Genomic DNA, 19,962 nt, shown 5'->3' with positions numbered 1-19,962 from the left:
AATTGTCGATAAAATTGTTTACAAGTGATTGCACTGATTGCATTTTCCAATTAACGATGTATATACATGTATATCATTTTATACATATTTATCATATAAAATGATTGAGGATGTCCTCAAAGGAAGGAGGACTTGTTAGATTTAGCAAACCATTTAGAAACAAACATGTGCTATCTCAAACACAAATCAAACACATTAGCACTCCCTGGATTGGAGTGTATGAAATGGGGTACGGATAATATGATTTAAGCATGGCTGATTTAAACAGTGTCAGTGTATACACCCCCCAGTGCTCACTTCCCTATATCCTGCCCTTCTGTCACGTCACACTCTCCGCATCCATTATTAATGTGTGTTGTGAATTAATGATGGTTTGTATCATGCAGGGCGTCCTGTTTTATACATGATCTCTATTAGCAGTGGCTGGGCAGAGTGGAGAGCCACATGGGTCTTGTTGGATGAGGTAAAACGGTCTGAATGTTTTATAAGGTTTTGAGGTTCACAGGAGGTGCTGTGCAGCAGAGCAGCTTTAAAAACCTCAAACCAGAATAAATGGAAGTTGAACAGGTTCCTTAATTTTTCTTAAACTCACTTAGTGAGAGATGAGCTCATAATATTGTTGATGATGAGTAGTGGGTCTCACCTTAAGCAGAAGGTGGTATTTAAGGACCCTCTGCATGGGGACAACCAGAAGATCCTGCAGTTTGAACTTTCCCTCCTGGACCTTCATGGTACACTCCTGTAAATGAGGATTATTGCAACAGGTGAGCAATTTTTAAAAGGAAACTCTCAGAAAAATACGGAACACACTAAAAAAATAAGTAGTATTTTAAACTGAACATCGCTGAAGACGGCCTTCAAGAATGTGACAAAATTGTACAGTGAAAAATAATGTAAAGCAAGACTTTTATCGATTAGGATTTCATTGGATCATGGAAAAATCATTGGACTTGAATAGGACTTGTTGGACAATGAGGTTATTGGTTAAGTCCCCAAATTGTATTAATGGTTATGGTAATTGTTTTCTTTCAAACAGTGTATACTACGGAAACCTGTTTTCAACTCTAAAAAAAAAAAATGTGAATTTTACATCTCACACCTGCAACTTTACATTTTCATAATTACAAATTTATATCTCACAATGTGACTTTACTTTATTTCTACCCTGAGGTGGAAACAGGCTTCAACAGTAAATAATCATGCACAATAAGATCAGAAACAGATCAGTGTATAAACTGTAAACCAGATGTTATCTTTTCCTCTACATTGCGGATTTGTCGTCTTCAGTTTATGCGTTAATCTCTTCATTTTTAATCTCCCTGTTCTCATTTGACAAGCAAGCAAGTAGGACAGACTACTCAAATGTCACGCTTGACATTCAGAATGGTCTGAGGAAGAGGTTCATCATCTCTATGACTACCAGTGACTCCACTTCCCTCCAGATGAAGGAACTCTGACTAATCCATTACTAGAGGCTCTCGTCTCTTTCCACGAGGTCTCGTAACTGCGCTATGAATGGACTGTACTAGATTACAGAGCCCTTCTTGTGTGTGAGATAACAGAACGATAATTATGTGAATTTGTCAACAAGTGTGTCCACAACTGGGGTTGCTGTGATTTCATCTGTAATTTCATCTGTAATCCCGCCTGGACATAATGGATTCTCTCGCCAGTATTTATTTCTTAAGTCATTAAAGTAACCCACACTGCCTCAGACTGGCAGGCACAAAAACAGCCCTGTAGTTCTTCGTCCTGAGTAGCATTAGCACAGAGTAAAATTAGTTCATGTCCCAAAACTGTCAACAGCAGTCTGCCGAGAGCGAACGCTGTGCTGGGGCTGACCACTGGAGCGGTCTCTGGGAGAAAGAGCTGTTAAAAGAGTCTCTTTGAGGCAGTGTCTCTGCCTCAGCGCATTGCACTGGCTGATGATACATTTTAACTGAGAGCGTCAAACCTGCATGCTGTTTAGTAGATTTATTCATTATTTTACTGAATATTACATAATTTATTTTTTTACTTAAAGCGATAGTTCACCCCAGAAAATTTAATTTTGTCATAATTTAATATATATATATATATATATATATATGTAGATAATATTATATATATCCACACATACACACACATATAGTAAATACACAGTATAGATGACACTGCATACATGTAACATCAAAATACCATTAAAATGTATAATATTAGACTGCTTTTACAAATTTCAAGCACTTCTACTCATTAACACTACTAAATAACATCTGTGTACCATACAATATATCAACTGAAGAGTCTGATTATAGTAAGAGCCTACCTCCACTTTACACTTGACATCTTCCCGTGTGGCAATCAGCTCATCCAGTGTCTTCTGAGCATTCTCCATATGGCTGCAGTACTGGCCGTAGATGAGCAGTCTACAAAGGAAAGATCAAAAGACTGATGCCATAACCCTGCGATGATATTCAGGCCGTTACTCAAAATGCTTTCTTAAGCGATCTTGCGTCCTTTTGTTTGCATACTACATCATCAACCGTCAAAAAACAGTTCTAATACTTAAAAATGCAAGTACAGAGGACGCATGAAAGTACTTCGGATGTGTTCTTGATAGGATGCATTGAGTGCAGACTTGAGAGAATCGAACCCTTAAAAATCTCAAAAATCATTGTGGGCGGACAAAGTACGATGGCTTGTAAGCTTTAAAATTTTCTTGTTCTCACTTTTGAGATTCTCGTTGAAAGCTTGCAAATACGTGATGGCTCGTGAAAGTAAACATTTGTCGTTTTATTAGGTATAATTTTCTATATTATATTAGCTATAAAGTTCTAATACTTGGAGACAGCCTGTCATACTTTTTAATTGACATATTTAAAAGAATTGACAAAGAGTAACATTAGTTATACATATTCATTTACACAAATACTCATGTGAAATAAAAATATATAAAATAAAAACAATCATGTAATAGAATATTTGAATAGGTTATGACATATGTGATGTTATGTTTATTGTGCATTGGATGGTGCTGTCCCTCTGCATTATTTGTGCTGAACACTAAGTTGAGTAACACGATCACAGCACATCTCAATTCTCACAAAGATGAGTTCTGTGTTCTTGTGACCTTTACGTTTTTTCAAGATAGCCTGGCATGACCGGTCTCCACGAGAATGCATGTCCGTTCTGCATGTCCGCAGTCTTAGAATTGAGAAACAGCCTCAATATCAGTCTCAACATATTAATAAAACCGATACATTATATCGGAAAACAACAGATGATTTGTGTATAAATAAATTAATTTGGGTTTGGAACATCAATCTGTCATCGTGTCAGAATGATGACAGAATTTTCATCCATCTTTGGGTTCATTTAAATTTTTACTTTAACACTTGAAACCATTAAGAAGAAACAAAGTCTAGGCTACAAGTAATAAACAGATAGTCAGTGTTACATGATTTCATAATTAAGCTAGATCTGTTGCGCTCTCTTTATCAAAAGAATCTGAGTCAAGCATTTTGATGGATTCTGGATTGTGTACAAGTTAATTTAGGCCACTGAGAACATCAAGACACATTTACTAGATTTCACAATAGACTCCTGATAGTGATCAACACAATCTGGAAGCAGCTCAAAGTAGTCTAGCCTAGATGCTGGCACCACGTGTATCGCAGGTTTCTGCCTCTGAATTAAGTAGGACACAAACTGGCACATTTGGCAAGCTCAAACCCTTGGATACTCTCGGCTTGCCTGACTCCTAATTGTGGTCTTGGTTAAGCCAGTTTCACTCTATAAGATATAATCATCATTAGTGATCAGAAGAATAAATTGCCTGTAATTCCATTTTCCCATAAATTGCCAGAATCACAAAAAGAAAGATACAATCTGGAAAGATAAGTGGTCTGATTAAAGCAAGATATACATTTATAAATCCAAACTGGATTATCCACCAATGAGGGCAAACACATGTGGATGGGGTCGAATGAATCAATGGATGATGATCAACTCAAATTCAGTTAATTGAGGTGGTATAACTTGATGGACTGCAATCCAGGACAGGCTCCAAGTCTCAACTCTATACATTGACGTGAGCCACCCACTACTGTAAGGAGCGCAGAGCTAACTGAAACTGTAGTCTTGAACTGAGAAGGGGGCTCCCCTGCTGCTCTGTTCAATGTCTGGGCCTCTGTGCCCTTGGGCTAAGCAGGCCTGATTAAAGGCTAATCTGGAACAAGAGAGACGGCTTGGTTCCTCATGGAAATGGACTGATGGAGATTAATGGTGGCCTCGCTCAATTATGAGCTGAAAAGCATATTGAAAATGCGGGAGCAGGTGTCGGGAATTAGCTGTAATAACAGATGTCACAGACATAATTGAACATGAAGGTCTTCTTTACAAGGCAATTTCCAGATTAAATGTTTCAGGTGCCTCATAAAAAGGACTGCAAGGGAGAGACGGTGCTCAATGTAGGACACTTGAAACAAAGCAAGAATAACGGAAAAGGAATCTTAATTTAAGTCAAGAACAGGTTTTCTAATGCCTCAGTATTTATATATTATCCTAGTATGTATAAATATATATATATATATATATATATATATAAAGATCACATCATATCAGCGGTGTGCAGTCCATATAAGCTGTGAATTCTCTGCATACCGAAGCCATTCGTGGACTTGCTAATCAATATTAACACTATCAATTACTATAAATTCCCTTGTTTGAGGTGTACCATAAAGCTTACATTATAAAATTTTGGTAATACACATGCAACTGTCCGTCATTTCATTATTTGCCAAACAATGATTATTTTTTCTCAAATCTTCAAATCAAGCTACGGAAGGTTTCGGGAAAGCGAGGCTTTGGCACATATGCTCTGTTGTTATGTATCGTCATTATTGTCCCATATTCTCATTGGTTTGCTGGCAAATGGGGGATTTCATGTGCAGCGAAAGCAATCAACGAATCCCTTACCCAAGCAGAAAAAAAATTCTGTCACTGCCAGATCTCGATCACCGAAAATCACACTGTATTTGATACAAAACTAACTAGACTAAATCAAATAAAGAAAAAAATATTTAGATAGCATTTTATTTTCTCCAAAGGGAAGTTCTTTTTTTTTTTTTTTTTACGAAAACTTATAAACTGTTAAAGACCGACCTACTGTAAGTAGATCTACTGTAACTATCTGAAGTTGTTAATCGATAGTCTATGCGTTTGTTAAAGTCATCAATATGAATTATTTCAACTTATTTTTATTAATCATACTTATATTTTTATTAATCATACTTATATTTATCATAATGATATTTTACTTATATTTTATTTATAATAGGCTACTAATATTTGTTATACTATACTTAATTTAAAATACTTTGGGCATACATTTAAATTAACACCTGCCATGGTGTTTTTTAATTGCCGTTTCCGATTCAGATCTGAGTCTTTTAGTGTGCCCTAAGCTGATGCACCGTACCATTTAAAGGTGAAGTATGTAGTTTCGGCGACACTAGTGGCACCAATTGAATTACTAAAACACAGCATATTCTAAACTCAAACACCACAATCACAGCTCTTACGGGTAATTGTGAAGGCATGTCTCAACAGGTATATGTAGGCTACTTTCGATAAAAGGTCCAACACATTAGGAATATTTTTAGTTGTGTTGCTGTCATGAGAGTAAGCAAGTGAGTAGGGCTGAAACAATTCCTCGAGTTACTCGATTACAAAAATTCCTCGAGGCAAAATCTCTGCCTCGAAGCCTCGTTAAATTCCTATGACGCGCACTATACGCGCAGTGCAGGGATTTGATTGTTTCACACGGACCGTTTATTCACACGGACCTGTTCAGGAAGCATATATTTTGAATTTAGTTGGCGCGATGGCGGAAAATATATGTGTAAATAAACGGCAGAAATTGTCTAAAGTGTGGGATCATTACACACTTAATTCGCTGAAACAAGGTAACGTAGTCTAAGCCTATTGATGTTCGCTGATTTTAATCCCATACTGTATTTGTAGCGATGTCGTGATGCGGTTCGACTAGATATGATTTTTAGCTTTGATGACATTTTTAAGTAGTAAACGTAACTATCATGTTCAATTGCAAGAGTATAGCCTAAAAAAAGAACCCCATCACACACACACACACACACACACACACACACACACACACACACACACACACACACACACACACACACACACACACACACACACACACACACACACACACACACACACGCCAGTCAGACCAATTGCAGCAATGCATCACATATGCTTAAATTTTTATGTAGCCACGCAACAATAATTTCAGCATGCATTCACTGTACACACCAGGACGTGATGGAGGAACAAATATTGTATTGCAGTCTTTGCGAGACCTTGTTTGTATTTCACGTCTGCCAAATACAGACAACCACAAAAAATTAAAGTCCCCAGCCTGTTGGTTTTTAATAAAGATTCGGAGTACTCATTTTTCAGTTAAAACGCACGGAACAAAACGTGCGTCAGCTTTTACTGCGTGTTCAACAAGTCACGTTACAGCTCTTCTTCAGCGTTAAACTACCAGAATACACGAATATGCTTAGATGCTTAGAGTGGTTATAGACCCCTTTTCAGTTGATAAACATGGTGACGTTTTTCTGTGGGCGGAGCTTAGGTGGTTGCAGAACGATCCCTCTGGCCGCTTCCCTAACGTTAGTTTGCAAGTTTTGTTAGCTTGTTTTTTAACAATGACTGGAGAAAATCCGATTTTATCTTAATGTGCAAGGTCACTCACTGTCCAGGACCGTGATTGTTATTTGCAAAAGTACATTTTAACAGACGGAACCAGATTGGCTGACCCGTACACGCTCAGGCAATGGATGGACGATCTGACAGGATTAACGTTAACGCTAGGCTCAGTTCTACACCTATCCGATAGAGAAACCGAGCGTAAAGACATACTGGGGTCATATAAATCTTTAGATGCCTATAACTATGTGATGAATGGTCATGTACAAGACTTGTGTGGTACGATCCGCACTTGTGTGGTACGATCCGAAGACGACAATGTAAAGAGTGACATTACGGTGCAATTTTAATGATGTGAATATTTTCTAGAAATAAAAATTCCAGATACAGCATATTCATTTTTCATTGATTCTTGCATCCAACAACACAACAAGATGACATTTAATAATGATAATAGTAATTTAAGCTTCTTATTATGTAGCCGAATCTGTGCTGGTTTGTATTGGCCGCCTGCAGTTTTCCCTTTGTTTTGCCTCCAGCTAGCGCCGTGACATAATTGTGACGTCGGCTCGAAATTGGTCTATATTATAACATCTGTAGGATTACAAATTTATTTAAATGTTTTAATTTAGGTTCAACAGTATTTTAACTGAGAAAGTGCACACACCCTAGTTCGCACATGGTCTGATGGTCTGTTGTCAGAACATAGAAAAGCATTGCACTTCTTAGACTTAACATGGTCCACTAGAACCATAGAAAACAACTTGGAGAGGTTAGCTACTTGGGAAAGAGATTCTGATGTCAAGGCAAGAGTGAAAATTGCAGCAGCATCCTTTAAGGTCAACGCAGAGAAGCAACAGAAACGCAAATGTCCTAAGAGAGAGGGCAGCAGTTGTTATTATTGTGGTAAACATGGACATTGGGGAAAAGAGTGTAGAAAACACAAAAAGAATGTTAGAGAAACTAACAATGTAACTCAGCTTCTGCTCAGCCTGCTGGCTGCTCTGAAGCAGCCCCTCCCCTCGTCATTAAGCTCGTTGGGCAGCTGTTTTAGTTGTTAACCAGTTGGGCTGTGAGTGCTTTATTTCCCCACTAACTTGCAACGGAGATAAAAGACTTCTGTTTTTGTTCAATAGAACAAAAGGAAAGTGACTATCTCAGTTTTTTCCTTTGGGGGACACTGGTTAAAGTAGACTCACAGCCTTAAATGTTATTTTACAGCACAGGCCTTTCATCATTAATAGTGTTAGGTCAGACTGTAAACGTAAAAAAAGCCATCATGCAGTGTCCACCATAATGCCGAATATTGTCTTACAGCGCGCACCTGTCACGAACCCATCCTCATGTATGATGTCTGCAATGACTGAGAATTTGTTAGAGGATGAAGGAGAAATGACTCACGATTGTGTTACGCTTACATATACACCTACGAGTGTAGTCAAGAAACTCCCATAGAGAATTCAGAATTTGAGTTGTTTGTTGATGGGTCAGCTCAAGTAATTGAAGGTAACAGACAAGCAGGTTATGCAGTAACGTCCACCACTGAAGTGTTAGCTTCAGGACGTCTTCCAGATCATTTTTCAGCTCAAGCTGCAGAACTAGTACCCCTAACAAGAGCATGCACGCTAGCTTCAGGATCAGTTGCTAATATCTACACAGATTCCAGATATGCTTTTGGGGTAATTCATGATTTTGGTGTCATTTGGCAAACCAGACAGTTCCTAACTTCTGCTGGATCCCCCATTAAGCATGCTGAATTAGTGAAAGATCTAATGTTTTCCATGAAACTTCCAAAGAAATTAGCAGTGATCAAAGTGAAAGCACATCTCACAACTAATACTACAGAAGCTAAAGGTAATGCTCTTGCTGATGTGGCAGCTAAACAGGCTTGTTTCTATGCAACTGTACAAGTGTGTTCAGGTAGTGCAGCACAGAAGACAATTATGCCTCCTGAATCAATAATTGATCTGTACAAAGACGTTCCTCTGTATGAAGCATGGACATGGTTAGACAAAGGAGCCACAGTGGATTCATCCGGTTGCTGGACCAAAGGGGGAAAGTATGTTGCTCCCGAATCACTGTTGCCATATTTGTCTCAACAAATACACAATTTGGGTCACAGTGGTCCAGCAACGATGAATCACAGGTTCTCAAATCAGTGGTGGAATCCAAAATTCAGAAATGTAGCCACAGAAACAGCCAAGAGGTGTGTTACATGTCAGAAAAATAATGATGTACCAGCAGCCACTACACCAGCAGCACATACCCCAGCCCCACCAGGACCATTTCGTCACCTGCAAGTTGATTACATATCATTGCCTCGTTGTAAAGGAAAAACTGATGTTTTGGTAGTAATAGATAAGTTCTCAAGATGGGTAGAACCTTATCCAACAGGGCGTGCTACAGCTGCACATACTGCTAAATGTCTTGTCACTGATTTCATTCCCAGCTGGGGATTACCCAATAGCATTGACTCAGATCAAGGTACACACTTCACAGGAGAGGTAGTCAAGGAAGTGTCTAGAATGTTGCAGATTAAGTGGAACCTTCACTGCCCCTATAGGCCACAAGCATCAGGACAGGTTGAACGTGCAAACAGAACAATCAAAATCAGGCTAAGCAAAATGCATCAGGAAGGAGTACCATGGGTCGAAGCACTGCCAGCAGTACTGTGTAGTATGAGAGCATCACCTACCAGAACAGTAGGACTGAGCCCTCATGAGATTATTACTGGACGCCCCATGCAGATGCCAGGTGTGATTGATCTTAGAAATGCTGATGTACACATTGCCTCAGATGCCCTGATTGCTTACTGTGAAAACCTAACAAAGGCGGTACAGAGTGCCAGAGGGAGAGTTGAGTCATGTTGGCAGACTCCACCAGAAGGTGGACACACAATCATCCCAGGTCAATGGGTCATGATAAAGTCATTCAGAAACAAGCCGTTAGAACCTAAGTGGCATGGGCCACATCAAGTGATGTTGATTACAGCAGCTGCAGTATTGTGTCAGGGAAGGAAAACCTGGACTCCTGTGTCACACTGTAAAGTAGCTCCCCCACCTACAGGGATAGGATAGGACACGAACCAGTGAGGAGCCGAGGGAAGAACCAATTGCAAAAGGCGTCGGGGGCCAACCCTTCGGTGAAGAATCCCTCATAGGCCTTCCCATCCATTAATCCATCCTCACCTCACTGCGTTCTTTAGGTGTCATAATTAAGAAATAGGGAAAGGAAGAACTCAGACCATTTTACTAAAGTAAAATTTATAGTATCATAATGAAAACGTTTTTAATTACATAATGTACAGACTTTTATACTATTTTAAAAAAGTAGTAAGCAAAATGTACCTACTAAACGTGAAACTAGGCTACTCTTAATGCAAAATGGCCCTATATAAAGTGTTATAATTTTATAAATTATTGGAATATTGCTTGATGTTGTAACATAGCGTTATAGGCAGAATGAGCTTTAACACTGTGTCTACACACCGGACGCGGCCGTTATTGCTCGCATCGCAACAGCTGTTTACCCGAGAAGCGGAAAAGCACCCGTTACAGAGCAGAATGGGCCATCCGTTTACTGTCGGAGATTTGTCGCTCGCGCCACACATTTTAATCAATGTTTAATCAACCAATTGCCTGGATTTAATAAATAAGAAGTAAATATAGCAGACAATATAATCAGGACTTCTCAGCTGCGCGCTTGCAATAGTCACAAGCTCACACAATACGTGACAGAGGCTGGCAGCAGATAAATCAATTCAGTAAATTACACTGCGCAAATCAAAAAATCAAAAGTATTAGTCTACTACCCACCGGATGAAGAAGGGTTGGCTCTCAACAGAACATAAAATATTCATTTTATTTTATTTTTCGTGTTCGCATTTATGAGGAAAAAACGGACGTGACAAGCTCCGAAAGCGGCACTAAAGTGCTTTAAAACTTTCAGAGACCTTGAACAGAAAGCACAAAGCCTTTCATTAAAGTCAATTTTGTTTTGTATTAATTATATCTTAATTTTAATCAATGTTTCATCAACCAAATGCCTGGATTTAATAAATAAGAAGTAAATATAACAGACAATAGATAATCTCGAAACGGAGGCGCCGGCGAGTGAACTGCAACTCGTCTCATTAATGAACCGAAACTCAGCGTATAGACCTGAGAAATATATCTATTGAAATGTCTACTTTTAAACAGAACAAATCAAAACGAAAGACAAACTGCTCTTATGTAATCCTTCTGAAATGTACATTTCTCTCTGTCGCGTTCAAAGATCGCGAGTCCGCATCCTCAACTTCATCTTTGCAACCCACAATGACTGAAAAGACTTGTTATTAATAAACAATTAAAATGTCTCCTTGCTATATTTGATGTATTCATATAATCAGTGCTCGAAGTGGGGCGGTACTCACCGGTACGCAGTACCGGCACTTCTACATTTTACTCTTAAGCGTACCTGCACTTTTTAATGCGTACCGCTACTTCTTGCATGTAGCCGGTACTCTACCACTGACAGAAAAAGCGTCAGTGTCAAGCCCGTTTCACATATACTCCGTTTGCAGTGCGTATGTGGTGCATATTTTTTCCGCACCCGTATTAACAGGTTAGAGCTTTCACACTGCACGGGGATGCGCTCCGGCGATCCGTTCCAGGAGCGGTGTGTAGCCTATACAGCAGTGCAGAGATCGTTTCCACACCGAGTCTATTTCTGCTGTGCTGCACGTGCTGAATTAAAGTTACAGCGCATGGTTCGTGGTCAAAATGAACACAGATTGACATGAAAATATAATAATCTTACCATAAATGCATTTAATTAAATAAAATGTATAGTATCTCACCATAAATGTATTTTTTGACTTGCAGACTTGGAGGAGTTCCATTTTCTCACACACACGCACACACACACACACACACACGCACACACGCGCACACACGCGCGCCCACGCACACACACACACACACACACACACACACACACACACACACACACACACACACACACACACACACACACACACACACACACACACGACTTGTTTAAATACATTTATGTTGTTAATAAATAACAATAAATTGTTGTTGTACCAGCAATATCTCCAAGTTTTGTTTTTCACAGTAGAAAAATTTTATGATTTGCCAGTGCAAGAGAGTACCGGCACCTTTTTTCCCCCACTTCAAGCACTGCATATAATTGCTTTTGCCAGTTCATTGTGACAGCTTTTAGGTGCTTTATTGGCAGCGCCACCCTTACATGAATCCCCACACGCCGCATTTTTTTATATTAATTTATCGGCCATTATAAATGCCGATACCGATAGTTATGAAAATGCCGATATATCGGTCGGACTCTAACACACACACACACACACACACACACTGTTTTCCTCATGGGGACCAAAAAATGTCCCCACAAGAACAAGGATTTCAGATATTGCCATCCTTATGGGGACATTTTGTCCCCATAATGTAGATTTACCAGGCACACACACACACACACACACACACACACACACACACACACACACACACACACACACACACACACACACACACACGTAGTGTTTCCATGTTTTATGGGGACTTTCCATAGACATAATGATTTTTATACTGTACAAACTGTATATTCTATTCCCTTACTCTAACCCTACCCCTAAACCTACCCATCACAGAAAACTTTCTGCATTTTTACATTTTCAAAAAACATCACTTAGTATGATTTATAAGCTGTTTTCCTCATGGGGATCAAAAAATGTCCCCACAAGAACAAGGATTTCAGATATTGCCATCCTTATGGGGACATTTTGTCCCCATAATGTAGGGTTTACCAGGCACACCACACACACACACACACAACACACACACACACACACACACACACACACACACACACACACACACACACACACACACACACACACACACACACACACACACACACACATTATGAAAATATATTTGAATGGTATTTCATACATGTCTTTGCAAACTATTAATCAGATTATTCAGAATTTATTCAGAAGCATAGGACTACACACACATTCTGTTGATACAGACATTTGAATTATGTCTCATTCAGGATTCACATTTGACAATGTGACAGAATTGTCAATAGTGATACTTCAATAGATGAAATTTGACTTAATGTGATTGTAAATGTTAAAATAGTAATTTTATAAAGTCTAAATAGTAATTTTTGTCACACTACTCAAGTATAATTCATATTTTAAACAGCAGGGGGCAGTAAAATACTACTTATTGGCTTAATATGCCATTATATTCATCAAATTTTGTCCGACCTGTCTGAAAATTTTCATGATTGTTTGGAGTCATATGGCACATGTTCTGACTTGTTTTTAAGAAGATCTGAGCATTCATTGAAGAGATATAGGCTTTCGGGGACACTTGGTCAAGGCCACATTTTGAAGTGACCTTATTAAAGTCATCCAAATGCAGAAGTTCAACTTTTTCTGATAATTATTGATCTAGAGAGTCCAGAGTATTGTACTGCACTGGTTTTGAACATTCTGATATGAACATTAAATGATCATAGATGGAATAGACCATTTAGAGAGAATACAGGCAATTTACCATAGGAAAAAAATTGTTTCAAAGCTTTTTAACAGTTATAGCGCCACCTATGGTCCGATCTCCATAAAATTTGGCATGCTTTTTAAGGATGTTCTGTCACATATTCTCACCAGTTTTTGTGAAGTTCTGAGTTTTCGTATAGATATACATACGAAATATACGGATATACATTTTGTCCATCTTGAGCCAAGGATCACAGTGGTGTAAACAGCTTGAGGCTAGGACCAACGGTCGATGAGTTATGAGCAATTTAGTACTTTTGGTTGCTGTAGCGCCACCTATGGGCCAATCGGGGTCATACTCTAATAGGTTCTCCCAAACGGTGTGGCCTACCATCTGGCCGACTTTCAAGTCTCTAGGCCTTACGGTTTGGGCTGCACGATGCGTTTTAGGGGATTTTTTTTTTCAAATAGCAATTACAATAGGTTTTCAGCTTCATGCTTGAACACCTAATAATAATGAGACCTTTTTGACAGTTTTAGCGCCACCTATGGTCCGATCTCCATGAAACTTTGCATGCTTCTTCACCATGTTATGACACATATGCTCATCAATTTTTGTGAAGTTTTGACTTTTCGTTTAGGATTTATAGGCTTTTGACTGTATTTTGCCCCGCCCCTTTTCTAAATGACCCTGTTACAGCCACCCAAATTCAAAATTTCAACTTTTTTTCGATAAATATTGATCTAGAGAGTCCAGAGAATAGGCCTAGACTAGTTTGGTTCCGATCGGGCGAAAAACCTGGACTAGTTCGCAAAGGTAGGTTTTGGACAAAATTCGACATAGCGGAAAATTTTTCTGCGGGATTTTTTTTTTCAAATAGCAATTACAATAGGTTTTCAGCACTTCATGCTTGAACACCAAATAAATGTTTCTTGAGCAGTAAATCCGCATATTAGAATGATTTCTGAAAAATCATGTGACACTGAAGACTGGAGAAATGATGCTGAAAATTCAGCTTTGCCATCACAGGAATAAATTACATTTTAAAATATATTCAAATACATTTAAAAATATATATATTTCACAACGGTTTGTATTGTATTTTTAGTCAAATAAATGCAACCTTGTTAAGCATGAGACTTCTTTCAAAAACGTTAATAAAAAAACGTACAGATTCCAAACCTTTGAACGGCAGTATATAAATGTATGTAACAGAGGCAAGCTAGTAAGAGCTGTTCGTGTAAACTTCACTTCCCTGGCCTCAAGCGACTTACGCTAGAGACTAATGTCCTTGTTAGCGTTAGCGCATCAGCCCTCCATGCAGGAGAAATCTGGTTCAATTCCTGTTCAGAGTGGCTAGAGTAGGAAACTTTGCGTTCGCTCACAACATTTTTGTGAACGCAAAGTTTCTTGAGGGAAAGCAAAATATTTTGCGAGCGAACGCAAAGTTCCTCGGGGGACGCAAAACATTTGTTTGATAAATAATTTTTTGGGCTTTGTAGATTCCACAGCTGATGTGTGCAGTTATTCTTTGCTATTTACTTGTTCAGTAAAGTTTTGATTACAGTCTTTTTCTGCTGTATTGTTTTCCTTGGATTTGCTTCTCAGTTCCATGCAATGTTAAGCTTTTCTTGGTTCATTCCATGTTTTATAGTTGGTTTTAAATTTATCTTTTTTTATTTTAGTTCAGGACTCCATAGTCCAGGTGTTAGTTATCTGTACTTAATCTGTGTTTCAGAAAGCCATTCTTTAAGACACAATTAATTATTCTAGATTAAGGCTTTCTCCTGTCTTAATTTTAACCCTGTCCGGGAAACCACCCAAATGTGTAATAAATTTCTATGTGGAATCAAATAAAACATTTCTTTCCAGAGCAAATTTTTTGGAATGTCTATATTTTTTTGTTAAAACTGTACCAAAAACCACATCACACACACAAAAAAGAATTCTTGCACACGAGTCAAAACTATTCAACCATTGCACAAAGCCGGTGTCAGTTTCTACCCAGGTAATTTCAAGATTAGTTTGAGCAAACTCTGTTTTTTCGTGAAGGTGGATTGGTTTTTAGCGGGTTTCATTGCTAAAGTAACTTGCGCTACATGGCTAACCTGCTCCGGAGAAGGTTTTATTCTGGGTTAGAGATCACAAACCAAAACTGGACCAATCACCTGTGAGCAAAGTGACATGTATCTGATGCAATAAATTTTGCGCCGTCTCTCTTGAGAGAAGTGAATCAAATTGATGCTCTCCATGTTCTGTTTGATTGACTGTTTGCCGCACGTGCTTCATAGTTAATCACAAACTCTCAATCAAACCTGAGTTGACAAAGATAATTTATACTGAGCTTTGTGAGACCGCTGAACATGTTCTAAACCAGGTTGGATTTATCTGGATTTGTCAACTCTAAACCTACTCTGAAACTCTGAGTTTGTTCAGCTAGCTTCACGCAACAGGCCACATGTCTACTATTACTATTATTGTATATAATAGTATCATGGTACTATTATATTTCAAAAAGGATAGCTGTGATTTTTTCCCTACCATCTCCATTCACAGTGCTCTAACAAATGTCCTTTCATACAAGCAAACAGGCCATCCTTTGTCCATCTGTGCTAAGCATTTAATGGTACTAAATTAGTTTACATCACATTAATGATGAAAAAAAAATTCTTACAAGTAATACAAATTATCGTGTGAAGTGTGGCATACACATTCAGCGAGCAGATTTGATTAGGAAGCTATATACCCTTTCAGAATGCTCATCATTCAGGGTTGTACTCAGGACATACTGTACATTAGTGTACAATGGACATCATCATTCTTTAATGACCCAGTAATTATGTGTTTAAATGCAATTGGAGTAGAAGTGAAACATGTTAACAACCAGAAGCAATGCACATCAGCAGTACAACCTCAAGGAATTTGCTCTTTATGAAGAGAATTCTGTTGACTGATCCAGCTTGGAGTGCTAAACACTTGGCCTCCACTTCCCCAAGGCATCAGAGTTGTAAGATAAAGGTGCTGAAATAAAAAGAAATGTTGCAATTTGTGTTGCCACTGTCTTATTGGCTTTGTGATAGCAGCAAAGCTTAGACATGCAATATCCTGACAACTGCAATGGCAAAACAGTCAAGGCTATTCAGGCTCTTCTCCAGTAGTTCATCCTACTTTCCTCCTCCTTTGGCACTTCAGACTGTGAGAGTGGGATGTGACCAAGATGGAAAGAGAGAGTGGGAAAAAAGCCCTGGGTTGCTTAAGTGTGAATATTCCCTAGAGTGAAAGCCTTTGCCATCGTTGTGTAAACACATGCTCTTTGAATTTATCTCTCTTGCGGTGCTATCGCCCGCTGCACCGACTTTCTCATTATGGCAAATATGTCATGCATGTTATTTCACAGAAAATACTATTTGGTATAGATGCTCTCCTTCTAGCTTCCATCTGTCCTTTGGAAAAGACCAGGACTGGCGAGGGAAATGCAAAGCAAAGTGGAAGTGACAGGCCGGTGAGAGAAGTAATAGTCTCTGACATGAGGCATTGAAGACCCCCCACCTTCACTCTAACCCAGCCTGCACGTTAATAGTGGCTCAATCTCAACGCAAACCAACTAATAATGTTCCTCAGCAACTCTGAGCTCATTCCAGCACTGACTTAAATTAGTTTGGAAAAATTCTTGCTTCAGAGTTTAACAACCTCTACCGTGGTCTAAAAGCTGTGATTTGCCTTGCACTCTCGAGGCAGTGTCTTAGAAAGCAGCATGCCAATTCTGTTTGAAACAAGATAGTATTTTTGCTCTTCAATATGCCCTTCACAGAGTCAATAACTTCTGAAAAGCTTCTCAATTATTTAATTCTATGGAACGCAGTGCCGCAAAAGGTCACAGGGACTTACAAGAGGAGATAACAAAATTAATTAAAATGCAGCTGGGCTTTTGGAGCAATGGACGGAGGTGTGGAAGATAGCAGCCACACAACGGCCTAATCCCCTGGCCATTTCTGTCATTGTTGAGAGGAAAAAGAGAGGAACCGTGCATCCCATAATGAAAAAGAGAAACATGCCAATCAGATGAAAAATGTCAAAGGCGAATGACGCAGCCCTGCTTTAATGAAATGAATAATTTGCCAAAAATACTCAGCGTTGTTTTATGCCTTAATTTCAAATGTAAATATATTCGGTCAGATTTCATTGCGAAGGTTTTTATAAAACCGCCCACTCTCTTGTGTAAATGTATCTTCTTTTTTTCTTATTAGAGAGTGAAAAAAATCCTACAATTAAGCTGTTCAACTGGCTTTTCCTGCAAAGTATCAACCATATTTTGAGACTGTCTGAGAATTAGATATTTCAAAGAAAATTGACACATTAAGTGAGCAGAGAAGATTATTGATGGTGATGGACTACATAGACATGCAAATAGGTGAAAAAAGTTAGAAAGAAATCAAGCAGAAAGGAAGAAAATGTAGTGATAAGGCACAGAGAGGTAGCCATGCATGTCAGAATGGGGCCAAACTTCTCCTATGTTGTGCCAAAGTGCATGTTAGTGCGAGCACCCACGGAAGACTGGCTCAATGAGATGACAGGCTCGGAATTAGATAAACAAAAGAGTACGAGTGAGAGAGGCGGTGCTGTCACGCCGACTCTGCTTGACGCTGCCCGCTGGGCTCGGGGAAGAGTCTTGTAATGGGGCAATTACCTATGCAAACTGACAAATGGAAACAATAGGGCTGTCTCCTCCATCCCTATTTTCCTTGCTTTTTTAAATAGACAAATCCCTGTCACCAACTTAAACTGTAAATAGAATATAAACCCATTCTGACTGGGTTTGTTCCCATTAACGCCAGGTAATGGGAGTAAATAAAAAACTTTGAATCTTACAGAACATTTTGAGATTGGTTTCCGTAACAGCATGCTGTCATTACTGAAAATGAACCTGTGATTATCATTACCAACATCACAGCAATGTAGAGATCAGGCTCTCCCTGTGAGAATGCAAATGCCCTCTGCAGCTGCTGTATTCAATGAATCTAATGCAGAACAAAGTCTCAGTTCCTCTCTCAAGAGCCTATATGGTAATTATCAATGGGAGAAGACATTTACCCACATAAGAGATAAGATATCTATGGATGCACTCAAGCGCAGGTTAAATTAGATGTCTAGAGCAGGGAAGAAGATAAAAAAGGAACAAAGTCTTTAATGTGCATTAGAACAAGTGGCTGCTTTAAAGAGCAAATTAAAGACTTGAGTCGACATGAAATCAAAACCAACACTTTAATGTAATGAAGTTATTGCAATAAAAGCACGCACACACACACACACACATATATATATATATATATATACATATATATATATATACATATATATGATTATAAGAAAAACTGAAATATAGAAAGAAACCATACTTTGTGCCCTTAAAGGGATAATCCATCCAAAAAGTTAATTTCATAATTTTCTCACCCTTCAAACCTGTATTGACACTAATTTTTCCTGTGGAACAAATACATATATTTTGAAGAAGGGTCCAAAGATGTTTTGGGTCATTTAGTTTCAAAATATCTTCTTTTGTGTCATACAGGATTTGAATGACATGAGGGCGAGTAAACGATGACAGAATTGTAATTTTTAGGTGAACTATTCCTCAAATACAAGGATATTTTGGAAGCTTGCTGTCTGCCACATGATGCTAAACTAATCAGCCAGCTGCTAGTGATGAGTATTTCAGTCTATTTCCTCATTTTGTGTTAATCCCATTTATGCTTAGAGCTTACTATCTTTATTCTTTACTTTATTCAATAAACATACATTTTAAACCATAGTTATACACTAAAATCACACTTAAATTACATTTGATGCAAGCCTAAAATCATCTTTGTGATTCTGAAAGGCTAAAATTTCACAAGTGCCCACTAAACTGACTAGGGTCACATGTAAAATCGCTGCATTACGTCTAGAACGTTGACTTCCTCATAATCTGCATGTATAACAAAGAAGGTTTGTATAATCCTTGTTTTTGATAAGGCTGCATCCATAAAGATCATGGTCTAAGAATTCAAGCAACGTTAATTCCAAAGATCTTACTGCAAGGTCATCTTGCTGCTTAATAAACCATAACACTAAACCAAAGTTCTCATCTCTAAGGACGAATGCACTGTAATTGAAGTGAGGTCATAATTTTGTGTTACACCTACTTGGTTTTATTAAGTAGGTCCCAGTTGGGATTTAAAAAAAAGCAATTGTGCTTAGTACAGCAAGAACAGAACTCTTATACAGAAACTGATTCGGAGGGTCTCAGTAATACCTGATAACACAGAGTTTAATGTAGTGTAGCATGACTAGAATAAGCTGACTGTTACAGGGCCTGTCATTTAGTCAAGCCTCAGTGTTTCACAAACCAAAGGGAACTGCAGGGATATTTCACATTACTGAGCTGAATCAGCAGTCCCAGACCAATGACCTGGGGTACACCACATACAGCTGCTCACATTCAAACTTCAGAGAGAATATGAGTGGCTCATTTGCATCTTTATATCGTACGCTGTGTGTGTCAGATTACAGTATTAAGGGGAAAGTTCACCCAAACATGACAATTCAGTCATCATTTACTCACCCTAAAGTTGTACAACACAATGAAAGTCTGTGGGGCTCAATATTGTTTTGGAACCCACTGACTTTTAATGTATGTACTAAAGCAGTTGAAACATCCTTACAAAATATATTA

At 38.6% G+C, this 19,962-nt stretch overlaps 1 protein-coding gene across 6 annotated transcripts in view; it reads right to left on the bottom strand.

Annotated features, from left to right (window-relative positions):
- Positions 1–19,962, bottom strand: part of vav2 (vav 2 guanine nucleotide exchange factor) — a 273,666-nt gene that overhangs the window by 17,554 nt on the left and 236,150 nt on the right. For all 6 annotated transcript variants that reach the window (XM_077232884.1, XM_077232885.1, XM_077232887.1 and 3 more), the window contains exons 9-10: positions 2,306–2,405; positions 644–739 (exon numbers count right to left, since the gene is read on the bottom strand). In XM_077232884.1, the coding sequence (XP_077088999.1) occupies positions 644–739; positions 2,306–2,405 (196 nt within the window). The remainder of the gene's footprint in view (positions 1–643; positions 740–2,305; positions 2,406–19,962) is intronic.

This window comes from Siphateles boraxobius, unplaced genomic scaffold (genome assembly GCF_051911475.1).
Source record: "Siphateles boraxobius isolate OS27281-9 unplaced genomic scaffold, OSU_SipBor_1 18, whole genome shotgun sequence".
NCBI classification, from domain to species: Eukaryota; Metazoa; Chordata; class Actinopteri; order Cypriniformes; family Leuciscidae; genus Siphateles; species Siphateles boraxobius.
This window is presented reverse-complemented; position numbering and strand designations above follow the sequence as displayed.